Consider the following 16,540-nt stretch of genomic DNA (forward strand, 5'->3'; position numbering starts at 1 on the left):
GTCATCATTACGTTACAGACTATTGACTCAACCATCAACGCGATTTTATGCTGTGGCTGAATTCACCGTCAGACCTGAAATCTTCCACCTTCGGTCCGCAGTGTTTATCCCACCACGACATCTGCTAAGTGAAGCAAATGCCTTGAGCAGAATGAACTGAGTAACCCCAGTGAGACTTGGACTTTTGTCGCCCTCTGGTGAATTTCTTCAGGTAGGCCATCAGAAGGACCCATGGGTTAAAAAATACCCAAGTAGTGTTTGGATTTTTATTTATTAGCATTGTTGTCACAATATAAAGACAGACTGTAATGCCTTGTAGAAAAATCTTTACACTTGGATAGGAAGCTAAAATGAATTTCTAACATACATATAAAATAATGTTTTTATTTCTATGCATTTCCTACATGTGAGATTTGTAAGAAGCCCGGTTGGACACACTCAACGTTTAGAAAAAAAAAAAAAAAAATACATACACAACCACACATTTTAGGTTGAGTCCTTAAAACAAAGCACTCAGTGAAAGATGCTTGCAGGCCTGAGAAAACATTGAAAACATGGTTGGTGTTGTAGTGAACCCACACTATGAATGAGATTTCAAATAAATAGTATCATCAACAGAAAATGATCAAGGCCAAATTCAACTCAAATGTAAACATGTGGCAAGCAATAACCGGAGTGCATCAAGTTCAAAGGAAACAATGGCAGCGAACACTAAGCATAACAATTTCACAGAAATGTATACCACATGATGAAAATATATTAATGCATTTAAATATAAAATCTGCCCACAGACCTCGTGCTCAGTAGGGCATTTAAACTACTAATGTACCTCAGATATTTTTCCTATGCTGACGTGGATTAGGTTTCCCAAAGCCCTAGTGTGAAACCAATTACATCCTGTAATGTCCTGCCTAACCGGTTTTTTTATCTGTCTTTTGCCTGCTTAACATCCAATGTCGTGCAAGTATCGGACGCTTCATATTCCCATTGCTCGAGAATACTGACACCCTACAGGCAGGCTTACAGGGAGGAAACACATCTATTTCCTACAATGGCTTTGGAAGACCTACTCCAGCTGTATTCATTCACATGTCGCTGTTACACTTTGGTCGTCAAACATTTGGCCTCTCAAGTTCCCCTGAACCAAACAAACATTTTCCTCGTCTCTAAAAACATTATTTCAGCTCGAATGCGGCTCACAAAGCTTATTTGACAAATCCTCGACAGGTTCCAGCAATTTTAAATATATCAAGTCCCAGGACAATCTTTTCATTCAGCTTATGCCTCTGCCACGAGGGAGGGGTAAAATAAAAGTGTTTTCTTGTGGTTAAGATTTTGGATGTTTTCGCTCCTTCAGCAGCTCCACGGCTCTCTAAAAGTCATTTAGATCCACTGCTGCCGTTCCAAGTGTTACTGTACTGTATGTGAGAGAGTATCAGGCACTGTTATGCTTCCAGTGGTGCCCGCAGGGGAATACAGCCATCCATCTCCAGAGACTCGGGCCAACCTTCATACTTGTTGCTGCTCTTACTGTTCTTCATGCGCTAATGGGAACAAGCACAGGCAAACAGAACTGAAAACACACCACTGGGATCAGCTTCTCACTGCGTAGTAGCTGCTTGATGATGAATACAGAGAGCTGAACAAAAAACAATTTAACTTTTCATGGTCATTGATCATGTAAAAGGGCAATAAAAGCTTTCCAAAGTATACTACAAGTTATGAGACTCATAATTTTCTGACTTTCATATGAGCCCATAAATGTGTCAAGCCCTAGAAGTTTCCAAACCGCCCTTTTTTAATTGCATTACCATGCAACATAATATAAAAAAAAGATGCACAAGCTTGGAAAGTAGGAAAATCAGCAACGTCTATGGCCAGGCTTGTAAGTTAGTCATGTGCAATAAAAAAATGTTATGTCATGATTATCCTGCAATTCACAATATTATTCTGATAATAAAAACTCAATGAATAAAACTCATAAAATGACACTAAAACACACTTGAATCACTTTAAATTACGTTTTGTTAAGATACAAAATCATAAAATTAACACCTGGAAAAAAGTGCAATCCCCTTTGTGGCAAATGCAAAATAAATGGTAACGTAACCAAGCTTTTTCAAGTCACTCGTGAGGATACCTATGATTAACCCCAATAAAAGTAAATTCATCATGTTCACCTTATCCTGAGTGTTTCCTTCCAGATCCGCGATATCTCCACCCAGATACCACTGATTTCCTTTCCGATCTGATAACACTTTGTACAAAAGCTTAATAAAACTGCATTCTGTAGTTTTTATAATGTGAGGAACTCCCCTTGTTTGAACATCAACACGGAAACTGAAGCCTACACTGGTGTGAATCACTTTCCCACGGTCTGAAACTGAAATGTTTGACAGATTTGCTAATTAGAGTATGTCTCAGTGAGTAATCCGTGTTGGATTTCAAAAAGGTGGGTAAGCTCAGCAGAGGCAACCATCCGCTGGCTGGTCTCCACGTCGTCCATTAATTCCTGATAATGGACACCTAATCGAGCATTATCCCTTCCTTGGCTCGGCCGAAAGCGTGATACAATTTGTCTTCAATTTGACACAGCTGGGTGCGACTGTTTACAGAAAGTTGTCCATCATTGTGGATGCTCACATCATTATTGTTATAGTTACTGTTAGTGATTGTTCTTAGTGTGGACAGCCCTCTTGTGATTTCAGTACATACTGTGCGTGTATCCTCTCCTTTATTTATTGGATATAATTTAATTGCCTCTACTATAATATCATTGTAACTGTAAGCAGCAAGTCTTTATAATATTACCTGATGAATCTTTTTGCACTGCACTTTATATGATGAAACAGGGAGGATGCTTTTTTTTTTTTTTTTTACACCGCATCTGTAAACAGTAAACTGTAGATAAATTCTACCCTTATCCACTGTTCAGCTTTACTTGAAACAATAACATACCTGCTCAAAGGGACTCTTATTCTCAATGCCCTTAGCTCCAACAAACACCCAGCTGTCTCGAAAGGCAAGCTCCTTCACCGCCGTGCTCCCAAGCTCCTCAAACAGTCGCCGGGACTCGTCGTTCAACCTGTCACCAGAAGTGAGGATAAAGCAGCAGGTTAATGTTTATTAAATGGGTTGGCTGGTCTTCTAAACAAGAGGGTTATAGGTTAATGCAAGTGCTTAACCTCGGTTAGATTTTATTGAAATTACATGTAGGCTATTACCATTTCTCAGTGAGCTCCTCCCGGGCTTTAACAACATGTCAACGGAACTTTCTGGTTCAACAAGGAGGTTTAACCACTTTACAACCGTGACAATCCATAATGCGTTTGATGGTAACAGGGAGGGATTTATGATCATGCTCATGCTCTTAGCGGAAAGGCAGCAAAAGTTCAATAACAAATGAACCAGCCGTCAAATATAATTTCATTTATTAAAATGATAAAATATCTTTCAGCGACTGACTTATCATATCTTCAAATCAAATTAATTTTATTTCTTTAAAATTGATTTGATTTGATTTAATATGGTGTTATCAGAGCTACAGTTAGTAAAGTTATTTTAGAAGGATTTTCTGTTGTTTGCAAAAAAACTCATAACATCCTGAAAGCACTCAATAAATAAAATGCTCTGACAAATACAAAAAAAAAAACAAAAAAAAAAACATGTCTGTGACTGTTGCAGGCATCTAATAAGCTCATCCAATCATTACATTCAGCCTGAATAAAATGATTGGACAGCCTTCCCGACTGTCTACCAACATCCCTGCCTATGCACTCACTGTTCATGACCACAGTCACTGCCAAGGCTAGGCGGATATATTGCTAGTGCTATTAAGTGTGCCAGTCACATAGTGGGGTGCCTAGGCACTCAGTCATTTCAAATTGATGCAAAAGTTTTGTTTTCTCTTCTAAATTGAAGATAAGGGTCTATAGAACAAGAAACCAGATTGAAAGAAAAGTTTTTTGGCCCATTTTCTAAAATGGCCAAAATCGGAATTATGAATTTTTTTAAAAAGGTCTTAATTTTCTTACATTTGCTATGTAATCTTATTTCTATTGCTATTGCAAGTCAGTACTATGTGGGGAATCAACTGTTGCTCAAATATGGAAGTTTTGAAAAAATTATGGTATGGCAAAAATCTAAGGTGGCTACCAATTTTCATACCTTTTTTATATTAATTATATTAATTACTATAGTAACTTTGGAGAATGTCCTGAGTATTGTGAATAAGGGAAGGTATTTATTATTTATTCCATTCCACATACAGTAATTTGGTATAGGCCTAATGTCTGTCAAGAATATTTTACAATCTTACATTTCATGCCCTTTAGTTATTTATCTTCTATTCCTCATTTCCTTATTTTCCCTCTTCTACTGGTTAGATAAGTTCATTCGTCTGTGTGCCTCATTTGCAAAGTCCATTCAGTCCGTGTAGGAAGAGTGAATAAATGCCTGAAGAATACAGTAATTCCATCGTGCATTTTTATTGATGCCCCTCAGTGATCACAATTCACTGAACCACTTGGCTCTTTACTGGATAAGTTCTCATGGTACTGTTATTTTGAAGTGACTGCATAAGTTGCAATGAACACAAAAAGTAAGTATTCCTTCTTTTACTGTTACTGCTGAACCAACCCTAAAAGGGAGAAAGAGAAAATCTAACAGGTATTATGAGATGGCTGGGACAACAAAATGGCAGCTATGCATTCTGTGCCAAAAACAAAGAGAGGAAAAAACTTGTTTGCCCTCTTGCTAATCCAATTGTCAGTCGTAGAGAGGGAGCATACACAGAAATTATCAGCCTTGCACGTCAGTTCAACTTCCAGATGAAGAATCCACGCATCAGAATCATGCTGCCTGGCACAATATGACTTCTCTTTCCTCAAACTTGAATTGTGAGCCTCCACTCAAACTGCATTCGCAAACAAGAAGCAAGAAGTTGGTCGAACTCTTACACAAATATAGTCTGAGCGTGTCATATAAGAAGGTCCTCAGCACTGAAGCTAGCTTTGCAAAGGCTATTGGAGATCAAACAAGGAACAACGCAGATATAGTTTGTCCTACAAATTTGCATCAGTGCATTCACAGTTGCAGTCATGGATAACCCAGATCATAATCCCACATCACGTACTGCTACCTTCCATGGAACTGGGATTTCACTTTTTCAGTTTCCTATAACACAGAAGCCTGGATTGGACCAAGAATGTCTATGCATAATCTACCAGCTCTCGGTGCAAGTGCATGAAAGAAAAGCTGAAGTGTACACATCTGTGCAAGTGTAAGTGTGTGAAATAGCTGGATTAAGGCTGGTGGTGGGTTGGGAGCCATCAACGCCCCCTAGAGGTCAATTTTTTGACCGGCCTGTCTGGCCCTCGGACCAAAATTGTTCTATAGACCCTTACAAACAACTTAGAAGTGTAAACGAAACTTTTGCATCAATGTGAAATGAAAATGACAAATTGCCTATACACAGAACCCCACGAACACAAGAATAGCAGCAAAGTACAGCAAGAATGTCCAAATCCTAACATGCTAGCTCAACAGCGATGAGTAACGTCAGCACAAAGCACTATAACAATAGCAGGCATTCAATCAAAGGGGTTTCTTTTTCTCCAAATCTTCAGTCTAAATTGCTCACAACTCCTTCCCTGTTCTGCTCAGTGGTCAAATCCACCTCTCCAAACCTGGGCCTGCTGCAGAGTTTTGTGTTCTTTGTCTGTATGTCAGAGTTTTCATAGGCCCGTTCGTGATTGGATAGCCTTATTGGCTACAAAAATGCAGATGAAAAGGTCAAACTGTACTCAGTATACAATTATGATTTGAAGAGTAATGTAGTAGATTACATTAATGCAGACTTAACTAAAATTACAGACTTGAGAAAATACTAAAAGACTGAACACAGTAATTTGAGTAGCAATATATTCCAGTTATAACATAAAAAAGAGGGGTGTTCTTACTTTGTAGCTGGATCATCATAGGAAGCCACAAACACAAGTGTTCCTTCATGGATTGGCCGGAGAAACTTCAACAGGTCAGAAACATCTGAGAACAAACATCAAATGAGCTATGCACTGTGAATAATAGCTTGGTAATGCCAAGCCATATGTACCAGATGGGAAATGCATACTCTACATTAGTGTCTGGTTTTTATTACCTCCTGCCCACATGTCAAAGTTCTTTGTGTCCAAGAGCTCTCCCGTCACCCCTGGAGCAAAGAAACACCAGTCAGATGTTAAAAATAGCATCAGTTACCAGGAGCTGTAAATATGACTGCAGCACGGACAGGTTAAAAGGTGGAGGATGACACTCTTACCATTTACCAAAGCTACGTTTAGTCCTCTGCCAACGTTGTTCTTCACACTGCTCACCAACCTGTGAGACAGAAACACAAGAGGTTGAAGCACTCACTGAAACACTCTAGGAGAACACTTCTTTAACGTATACACGCTGCCTGGCACTTGAGAAACGACAACATATACAACAGGACCAAGACTACAGACAAAAAACAAAGAAATGGGGGACAGACAGAATGAAAAGAATACTTGCATTCAGCTCCACAGACAGACTCGGAGGCCTGGTTGTGACAGCAAAAAGGGAAAAAAAGAACAGAGCGTGAAACCCAAACAAAAAAAAGAAAGAAAAGAGACAGCACAGGAGACAAAGACATAGATGAAAGGAACTGGTAAGCACTGAATCTCACATCTTGTCCTCCAGGCAGATTTTGGGTCCAATGACGTTGGCAGCACCAGACACCAGACGGAAAGCCAAATGCTTTGGGGGACACGGAGCCGAGAGTCCACATTTATACCTCCGAGGGCGGGATTCAGCTGAAATATGATACATTAGTTAATGGTAATAAAGATTCAACATTATCATGATGATATTTGACAGGAACAGTAGTCATATTATACAGTTTCCTCTACTTACCAGGTGTTGGCTCCTCACTTGCACCTAAAAAAATAAACAGCATTAATCTCATAACTTAATTTCTTTGTTTGATCATTTTATACACTGGCCGTCCATCAATCCTGCACCAAGATTAAACCAGTAACTTGTCTTTATCAATTAGTCTGTCTTTTTTCACAAAAATGTCATCACTGTCTCCCAGAGCCCTTTGTGATGCCCTCTAATTGCTTGTTTTGCTCGACAAACTAAAAAAACTTCAAGATGATACATTTTCAAATTATATAAAAAACAGATAAACTCCCCAAATCCTCACATATATATATATATTTTTCTTACCGCTGAAGAAATGTCGCACGGACGAACCACTTTCCCCTCCGAATAATGTGTTTGCTAGCAGCCAGGTGAGCCCTACCAACAGCAGCACAGCCACAGCTCTGAGAGGGCCTGTCCAGAGAAAACAGGACATGCCAGTTTACTCATGAAACATGATACTACCTGCGAACTAACAAGCTCACACTGAATATACAAAATCTATTTTTTTTATATATATATATATATAACCAACCTGTTAATCTCATGATTCAGTGTTATAAACCTGGAAAGAGACAAATAAAGCCACATTAGGGGGGGTTTAAGTTCAGTCTAGTTTTTTTTATGTTTTAATTTATCATTTATAATAACAGACGTTTAAACAGACAACACACACAAATGGGTACACAAACAGTACAGTGAAGGAGATAAATTAACAAATACTATAATAAAAGATAAATTCATAATAAATTTAATTTCAAGCATTTTCAAAACAAGTTATTATACACTACCATTACTTGTGTATATTTTTTATGTAGCCTTTAAGAGTTGATCATGTCAAGAGTGGGCATTACTTTAGGACGACATCTTAAACACAAAGCTTTGAGTTTGGTACAGTGGTCGAGTAAGATGGCTCTGCAGACATGACGTTTGATGAGAAGACGTGAAACAAGACAGTCGCAAAGACAAGATAACAAGGACAACTCCGTTGACAATATAGTCAATCACTTGTATGTACTTGAAATGAGAAACGACATGTCTTACCGTAGTTCCAGGCGAGTAAAGCCTTTTCTTGCCACCTTTGCTATGATGTAATTAGCGGTAAAGAAGAGCTGTTGCTCTTGCCACCCGGGACTTCTGACTATTTCTTGCGCTGTTTCCTCATGGAGGCTCTCCTGGCAGGAAGCGGCTTTTAGTGAGAAGACATACTGAAGCCAAATGCTCAGTCGACCATTTGCAAAAGTCTTAATATTCCGCTTTTAATGGGCATGGAAAAAATTCCGCTTATCCCACCTGTCTTCCGGATATGTTACCAACCCCCAGTCTGTGCCTACTGAGTCTGCGCGGGGATGATCACGTGACTACCTTACATTTATTTTTTTTTATTATTGAACAAGATCTGTAATACGTCACATCTGTTCTTCCATAGAGTTGCCACGAAATCCATTAATCCATGAATAATTAATAAATATTGTAATTGCCTAAACAAATAAATAATACAAAATAAAAATACAACCAATGGCGCGAGCACAACTCCTCCTCCTCGTGCACGCGATTACTGCTTCACCATCAAGATGGCTGCCCACAGTGCTGTGCTCTCGATGTCTAAAATCATAAATCCTTTCTGGGGTGGACGCCTTGGAAATACGGTTAAAGTAAGACAAGACACGCTGCTTTTGTCACGTCGGTTGTGGTCGTTGTTGTGTGGCTCCGTATTAAAGTATATTATATTATCTGAGCACAAGGTCATATGGAGAATATCATACAGATGAACTGGCAAGCTAGCAGGCTTCTTCCACTCCCTTACTGTAGACAGGGATAGGATGAGATACAGTTGGCTAACCATTCACAAACACACTCTAAACTATATGTTTATTTTGTATTTCAGGTATTTGGAACAACTCTGACAAGTCACAGGAATAAGACCGTGCTTACAGTAAGTGTATCAGATTTTATCTGTGGGTTTCAAGCTCAGTAGAATGAGTAGATGTGATTTTGAGGATTTGCCACCATGACACTGAGTAAGTTTATAATGGTACTAGTAATGGCATAAATCACTGCTTCTCATTAATTGTTCATTTCCAGGCTTTGTGGCTTTTGGGCACTCTTTTGGAAGTGGTTGCGTACTTATCTGAGAGTGCTGTATACTGTATCTATATCTTCACACTCTTGGGCGAGGAAAACTTATCTGTACTGTAGCTGTCAAACTCACTCTTGTCCTTCTGCTTTCCTTGCTGTCCATCTACAACAACAGGGAGAAAATATAGTAAGTATCTTACTCTGACATCTTTGCTAAGCTGCAGTGCATCGCTTCACATACAAGAAAGAATACCTTATTTTTATATTACCTTTTCTGCTGTGTGGTGTAGAAAAAACAAAATGTTTTACAATATACTAGAACACCTGCTGTTAACATTAGTATACATCATAGTGCCAGTAAGCTCATGTCATATCACATGTCCAACAAAAAAATAAAATGAAAGGAAATATCTTGCTTAGTAATTTCATTGCAAAAATTATTATTCATTCACAACATGAAAGAACATCTAAAATATGATGAAAATAATAAATGATTAACAGTTGTGATATATTGCCTAGCCCTAAATAACACCGTCAGATTTTTCTGCTTAACAACACCCTCACAAACATACCTCGTTGTTGCCTTGCACAACTGAACTGTACTGGGGATTTTGCATTTTCTAGCCCATTAACTAAAGATTATTTGTATTTTCAACATATACCAAAGAATTCCAAATGTTTTTATAATGATTTCATTCATTTCACCGTGGTGTAAAATCTGAAATTATTTAAAAAACGTCTTGAAATTAAAAATCTAATTGTACATTAGTCCATATTATTAAGTCTAATGTGATGGCCACCAGAGGCCATTTTGGAAATCTGTTTCATGTCAATTAAAACTACTAAATTCACATGTCCAATTTTGTTCATCTTCTGATTGGGAGATTTTGAATGTTTTACTTTTTTTGGCAACATAATCAAACTAAATGTCTGACTCAAACTCTAGGAGACGATATACTGATATTAGGGAGACAAATATTCCAGTATCAATTTATTGGTATATATCAAACACTTGTGACAAAGATATGTAATGGAGGTAGAGTATTTTACAGTTTAACAATAAACTTTACTGTCTAAAATGACATCAGTGCACTGAAACTGTAAACTTCACTGGGAATTTAATTATTATAAATTACCCTGAGCATCTCTTTCTGCATTATAATCTCTTAAAAAAGTTTATAAGTTAATATTTGGGGTGTACCAGACAACATACAGTATATGCCAATATTGATAAATCAATAATAGACCAGTATTGGCAGATAATATTGAACACTAATCAAAATCTGAATGTCAAACCATCTTTGAAAGCAGCACAAACCGAAATCTCAGTTGAAAACTACATTACTCAAAAATAAATACAAGCAACTAAATGTTTACTGTGACAGATGATCTATCTTAAGAAGGTCATGTCCCTGCTTTTCCTTACTGATATTCATATTGTACTGGCATGAATGTAAAGTTATGTTTGAAATCAGTCTTCAAAAGTATGGCATTATATGGTTACACACATCAGCTACAATGCATGTATATACAGGTGATTTGTAGTGGGGTTTAATCTTGCAAAGCCCCCAGTGTTTTTCTTGAAGTTCAGTATTGTTAATTATGTATAAATGCCACTGTTACAGCCCCCTCCTGCAAAGTATGGAGGCAGACACACTGTGACCCTCATACCTGGAGATGGAATCGGTCCAGAGCTGCTGAATCATGTCAGAGAGGTTTTCAGGTTGGTTAAACTTAAAACTAAACCTTGTTCAACGTTCTGACTACAGATCGGTGCCTCATCATGTGGTTTGTATTTATGCTGTAGGTTCAGCTGTGTTCCGGTGGACTTTGAGGTGGTGAATGTCAACTCTGCTCTGGAGACTGATGACGACATGAATAATGCCATCACTGCCATCCGTCGTAATGGAATTGCCCTCAAAGGTAATCAAATATATGAAGCAAATATGAAAAGCTGAGCACAGCTTATTTAAAAAAAAGACTATGACAGCAAAATGTAACTGTTTACTTACTCCTGACAGGCAACATAGAAACCAAACATACCATGGCGCCGTCTGTCAAATCCAGGAACAATCTCCTTCGGTAAGAGTTATAATGAAATATTCAGTTACTTTGATGAGGCCTCTCTTTCCTCACATAGCTTACATTTCTTACATAATTTGACCCTTTGTGTCTGGTATTGTCAGTTGACCCATTGTTTTTCCTGACCCCGTCCCCTCCTTTCCTGTTCCATGTGTGTATCAAAAGCACAAGCTTAGACCTCTATGCGAATGTGATGCACTGCCAGTCCCTCCCTGGAGTTCAGACTCGCCACAAGAACATTGACATCATGATCATCAGGGAGAACACAGAGGGAGAGTACAGCAGTCTGGAGCACGAGGTCAGACAGCACAAAAACATAATCAGTTCTATTGTCTGGTGAAACACATGCCCCATCAAAGACCTCTTTTCTCTTTGTGTCTCTTTCTTCACAATTTCCTTTCTTCTCTTTTGAAATGGGAGTGAGGTACTACCCATCTTTTAACATACAGCGTTTATTTACCCTATATTCATTCCATATCATTTCACCTAGGACCTCCCAGTTCATGTCCTGGATTTTCTTGAAAAAAAAATCACGTGAAAACTTCTATTGAATTCACGGGACGTGGCAAAATCCTATAGTTCTACTCCGTATACTGTTGTTGGTTATGAATTTTTTTATCTTTGGCACTTTGAGCTAAATTGTCAGCATTTTTGTGAATGTTCTTGAATATCTGGCAGGCAGATTTTATCACACAATTGGGAAGATATTTGCTGGTCTTTTTATGTGATTTCTAGGAATCAGGCTCTTGGCTTCAGGCTGTGTTTCTAAGAATGATGTGAAGGATTTTGGCTTTGCTCTCTGTTAAAATCATCCTCATTTTGCATAAAAGCGAATAATTTATTATAGTCCCCCCTGGTAAAACTAAACCGTCCATCACTGTTTCTTCTAGTTTTTCAAATACTCTGACCCCACAGTCATACTAAGAAACACCGCCCCGTTCCTCTGGGCCAGCAGCTGCAGGAGGAGGACGTTATTGGCACATTATTCAGCACTGACCTTAAACATTCCCAGTCTGCTTCTCTTTGCAGTCTCAAGGGCACATCTCATTGTAATTGCACTGGCCAATATGTCATGTGTCCAATTCTGTGGGAAAGTTACAAAAGGATCCTAATTTCATATAGTTCTACTCCATGTACCTATCTTGGTTATGATTTTTTGAAGTTTGGCCCTTGGAGCTAAATGTAATCATTTTTCATTCAAACATTTTTGAATGTGTATTTTCAGCCTCACCCGCTGGTTATTTGCTAGAAAATGAAAACTAGTGGAGATATTATTTTCTGAAATTTCAAAATTCTTCATGAGGGTAAAAAAAATGATTTAAAATATTTATTTTCATTCATTCAAGTACTGTTAAACATTCTTCAACAACTATTTACATTACTACATGTTTCAAAGTATCCTTAGGGTTTCTTGGATGTTCAGTACAAATTCTGACCCAGTTAAGTGAGAAATAAGCGATTGGTGAGGCTTAAAATACACTTACAGGAACTCCAGAATTACGAAATTCATAAATAAAAAAAGTATTTGTTGTACAACTTCAGAATTTTTCAAGGTCCCGTGAACTTAATAGAAGTTTTTACATGATTTTTTTTTCCCCAAGGAAATCCATGACATGAACTGGGAAAAGTTCTGAATTTTCTGTGAGTTGGCATTCATTGACCCACAGTTGATCAGTATTGGTGCAGACACTGACCTTTTGAAACAGACTGAAAACAGCCAGACATTACAGATCCACAATAAATGTCTTGTAAACTTAATGAAATAATAACTATATATAAACTTTTAGAACCGTATACAATTTGCAAAAGCCTACTTTCTACTTTGACGTACAATTACAGCCTGATGTTATTATTTACACAGAAGAGGGATCCGACTGTTCTGCCCATGATTGTTGATTACAAATAAATGCTACTTCACAAATGACTCAGAACAGTGTTACCGCATTATTAACAGCAAGCACTTGAACTTAAGTTGTCATGTATCAGTCATCCTCCTCCCTGTCTTGTTTCAGAGTGTATCAGGGGTAGTGGAGAGTCTCAAGATCATCACCAGGAACAACTCCCTCAGGATTGCCGACTATGCCTTCAAACTGGCCAGAGAGAAAGGCCGTCGTAGGGTTACTGCTGTACACAAGGCCAACATCATGTGAGTTACTCTGACATAACTGTTTAATGCAAGTTAGGCCTCCTGAGCCTTATGTAATGCTGTGAGTTTGTTAGTGCTGGAAATGTTAAGTGTTCCCTCTCCACTCCAACAGGAAGCTCGGTGATGGCTTGTTCCTGCAGTGTTGCAGAGAAGTGGCCTCTGGTTACCCAGACATCACATTTGACAGCATGATCGTGGACAACACCACCATGCAGGTGAAAAAAGATTAGATGACACATCTCTTGACTTTGGTAAAGTTTCTAAATGTTGCCTTCCTGAATGATTTACCTGCCACCTTGTTTGTTTGTGTTTTTAGCTGGTGTCCAAGCCCCAGCAGTTCGATGTGATGGTGATGCCCAATCTGTACGGGAACGTGGTGAGCAACGTGTGTGCAGGCCTGGTGGGAGGGCCTGGCCTTGTGCCCGGGGCTAATTATGGCTATGCCTATGCTGTTTTTGAAACGGTGAGTGTTTGGCGGTTTCACAGTTAGTTGGACACTGTCCCCTCTGTTTCCTAATGAATGAAAAATAAACACATCCTGTCTGTCTGGTATATGTGACTAAGAGTTTTGTCTCTTTCTTACTGGGTCTCTCAGGCCACAAGGAACACAGGGAAGAGTATTGCCGGCAAGAACATTGCTAACCCCACTGCCATGCTGCTGGCCAGCTGCATGATGCTGGACCACCTTAAGTAAGCTTTTTCAGATAAAATACTTTTTGTGCTTCTATCTGAGAGGTAATGTTGAGACTAGGGGTGTAATGAGTCAGTTAATTTCATGTCTTGTTTTTTTGTTTTGTTGTTTTGTTTTTGTAGGTGTGTTGAGGACAAATAAGAAAAAAACGGGGAGAAAAAGTCTGGGTTTTATTAAATCAACTACAATTTATGATTTATGGAAAATCAAGAACAAGAAAGACAACAAGAAGATAGATTCAATTTATAAACTAAATTAACTGAATTGAATTAACTGAATTCATCATGAAGAGCGCAGTCAGTGGACAGAACCAGAACTAGTGATGAAGAAAGTCTGGTTTGATGGGAAAGTATTTTTTCTTTTTTATTTATCCTTACTGGGGTCTGGACAGACAGTAAACAGTGATAAGTTATGATTTTCTGAAACACCAATGTGAGTCAGGTTAAAAGTCAAAGCAGAAAGATTAAGTCGTAACACGGTGGTGGCAGCGTGTTGGTGGGCAGAGGGGTTATGATCTGGTCTTGATGATGGTAATGTCACCCAAGACCAAGGACGTTTGTATCGCAGCTTCAGTCGTGTTACACCCCTAGTTCTGATAGTATTATCGCAGTGATGTAAATGATTCTATCTCCTTTACATCTACAGGCTTTATGACTACGCAACATTGATCAGAAGTGCAGTCCTCAAAACCATGAATGAAAACAGGGTAAGTCTTCCTTCACTGAAAGGCCTCTCTCCTCACCTGCCTCTCTGCCATGAAGCTCACTGGTCATTGTTCTGAGACTGAGGCTTAGAGGCCCTGGTGGCTGGTTTGGCACGCATTCGAGTGGGCATCACAATACATTCACACAAAGCCGCTTTGTGTCCTTTCAATGTCACAAAGCTCTTATGAAGTGCTACACGGTATGGAATCTGATTTACATTGTGTGGCATTGGCATTAATTACAGTCCTACAGTGCATTTAAAAACCTGATCCGCTTATCATCCAAGGCAGCAGACTGGTTGCTGGTTTGATGAAATATGTACTTAAAAACATTTTGCGTACAGACACTTGACAAAAATAAAAAACACCCATACAAATAGAATAACATGCAATCCACAGTTTAAAATTTTAATGGAATTTGGTGATTCTTGTTTTTTTTTTCTTGCAGTTGCACACAGCTGATATTGGGGGTCAGGGCACCACATCAGAGGTGGTCCAGTCCATCATGAGGGTCATCCAGAGTGGAGGGCAGCTCACAACGGAGCTCTAAACACGCACACACATCAGAGGTGTGAGTTTGGACAGGTCTCTGTACCTGGGACAGGTGTAGAGAATGAGAGAGGATGTCCATGCATGTCGGTTGCCATAGTGTCAGGTCTTACCGCTTACGTCAGAAAGTTGTTTTTTTTTGTCTTGTTCACTCAGCTTACTGACCGTTTGACTGTACAAAGGACCTTTTATCCACACCTGTGTGTTTCACATATAATGACCTTGATTTAAACAGTTTACTTTTGATAAAATTCCATTATCACTCCTATTAGATAATAAATCCTACTGTAAGAGGAGGTTATATTTCCTGAGTTCATCAGGTTCACTCAGCTGAATAATCTCTTTTCTTACAAATTGTTATGAAACACAAAAAGGTCTCTTTTGTTTGGGTCAGAAGTATATAAAATATCCTTATGTGTGTACATACATTGTCCACTCTACATTCTTCAATGGGGATCATTATTTATTTTCCGAATGACGACTCTATGTCATGGCCTTTTTGATCAACCAAAATGTGCAATTTTCATTTAATGCCTTCACTTTTTTTTTGTCATACTGTAACTTTAATATCAAGTTGCCTGTTATATACTGTTCTGTCCTGTGTGTTCTCATCAGACCAACTGTACTATAAAAAATAGTGAGATGTAGCTATTTCCTATATACTGTGTCATCGGAGGAAGTGTGCATCAAGTAAATGCTGACGCTGAACTGTTACGCTTGTGCCATAATATTCTTTTCAGCTAAGTTTGGATCAAATCATAAAAATATACTGTTGTCTTAAAGTCTAACGGGTCAAGAGGTAAAAGTTTGAAGCCTGATATGAAAATGTGGATGGATATAAATACTGTATAAGACAAATATTATCAATAAAGAAATAATCTACCTTAAAGTGATCGTTTTGGACAGAGGGTCGAATGTGCAACATCTCAAGTTTAAAGGTAAAGTAAATGGATTTTAAACTATATGAACACTCAGCTGCCTGTTTAGTTTTAGTTAACTGTGAATAATAAACTGGCAACAGAGTGTTTATAGCATTTATAAAACAAAGTTTTTATCATGAGGAGCTCTTAAGGTTTAGCTTGATTCTTTGCCACAGCTCTGTTCTTACCTCTTGTAAGGGATAAAGCTCACTTGGCTCTAAGTAAGATAAAGTTCACTGATCCTTCCGTTTGCTTTACAATTTCACGCCCCGTCAATGTCTTACTTCACACCACATTGGATGACGAGTTGCTGTTTTGCGTTTCATCACAAGGTGGCAACAGCACTTTTTTAGACTGTAACTTGGAGCAAGCTGAGCATGTGCGCTCTGTAACATACGCCTTCTGACATGGAGGAAATTCAGAATTTATCA

General features: G+C 38.5%; 2 protein-coding genes across 3 annotated transcripts; one reads left to right on the forward strand and one right to left on the reverse strand.

Annotated features, from left to right (window-relative positions):
- Positions 1-252: 252 nt before the first annotated feature.
- On the reverse strand, positions 253-8,274 carry fam3a (FAM3 metabolism regulating signaling molecule A). Its single transcript, XM_073469951.1, has 10 exons — positions 7,984-8,274; positions 7,475-7,504; positions 7,246-7,353; positions 6,931-6,954; positions 6,704-6,830; positions 6,317-6,375; positions 6,158-6,208; positions 5,961-6,045; positions 2,959-3,085; positions 253-1,544 (listed from the first exon to the last, which is right to left on the reverse strand). Exons 2-10 carry the CDS (start codon positions 7,485-7,487, stop codon positions 1,446-1,448), a joined length of 693 nt encoding a protein of 230 aa, XP_073326052.1. The 5' UTR covers positions 7,488-7,504; positions 7,984-8,274; the 3' UTR covers positions 253-1,445.
- A 212-nt stretch (positions 8,275-8,486) lies between these two features.
- Positions 8,487-16,082, forward strand: idh3g (isocitrate dehydrogenase (NAD(+)) 3 non-catalytic subunit gamma). Of its 2 annotated transcripts, XM_073469948.1 has the most exons (13): positions 8,487-8,594; positions 8,828-8,875; positions 9,194-9,205; positions 10,644-10,741; positions 10,826-10,941; positions 11,040-11,100; positions 11,266-11,398; positions 13,113-13,246; positions 13,359-13,461; positions 13,563-13,709; positions 13,842-13,936; positions 14,583-14,643; positions 15,089-16,082. In XM_073469948.1, exons 1-13 carry the CDS (start codon positions 8,514-8,516, stop codon positions 15,188-15,190), a joined length of 1,191 nt encoding a protein of 396 aa, XP_073326049.1. In that variant the 5' UTR covers positions 8,487-8,513; the 3' UTR covers positions 15,191-16,082. The 2 variants fall into 2 exon arrangements, with proteins under 2 accessions (XP_073326049.1, XP_073326050.1); XM_073469949.1 differs by lacking the exon at positions 9,194-9,205.
- Positions 16,083-16,540: the final 458 nt, after the last annotated feature.

This window comes from Pagrus major, chromosome 7 (genome assembly GCF_040436345.1).
Source record: "Pagrus major chromosome 7, Pma_NU_1.0".
In the NCBI taxonomy this organism is placed as follows: Eukaryota; Metazoa; Chordata; class Actinopteri; order Spariformes; family Sparidae; genus Pagrus; species Pagrus major.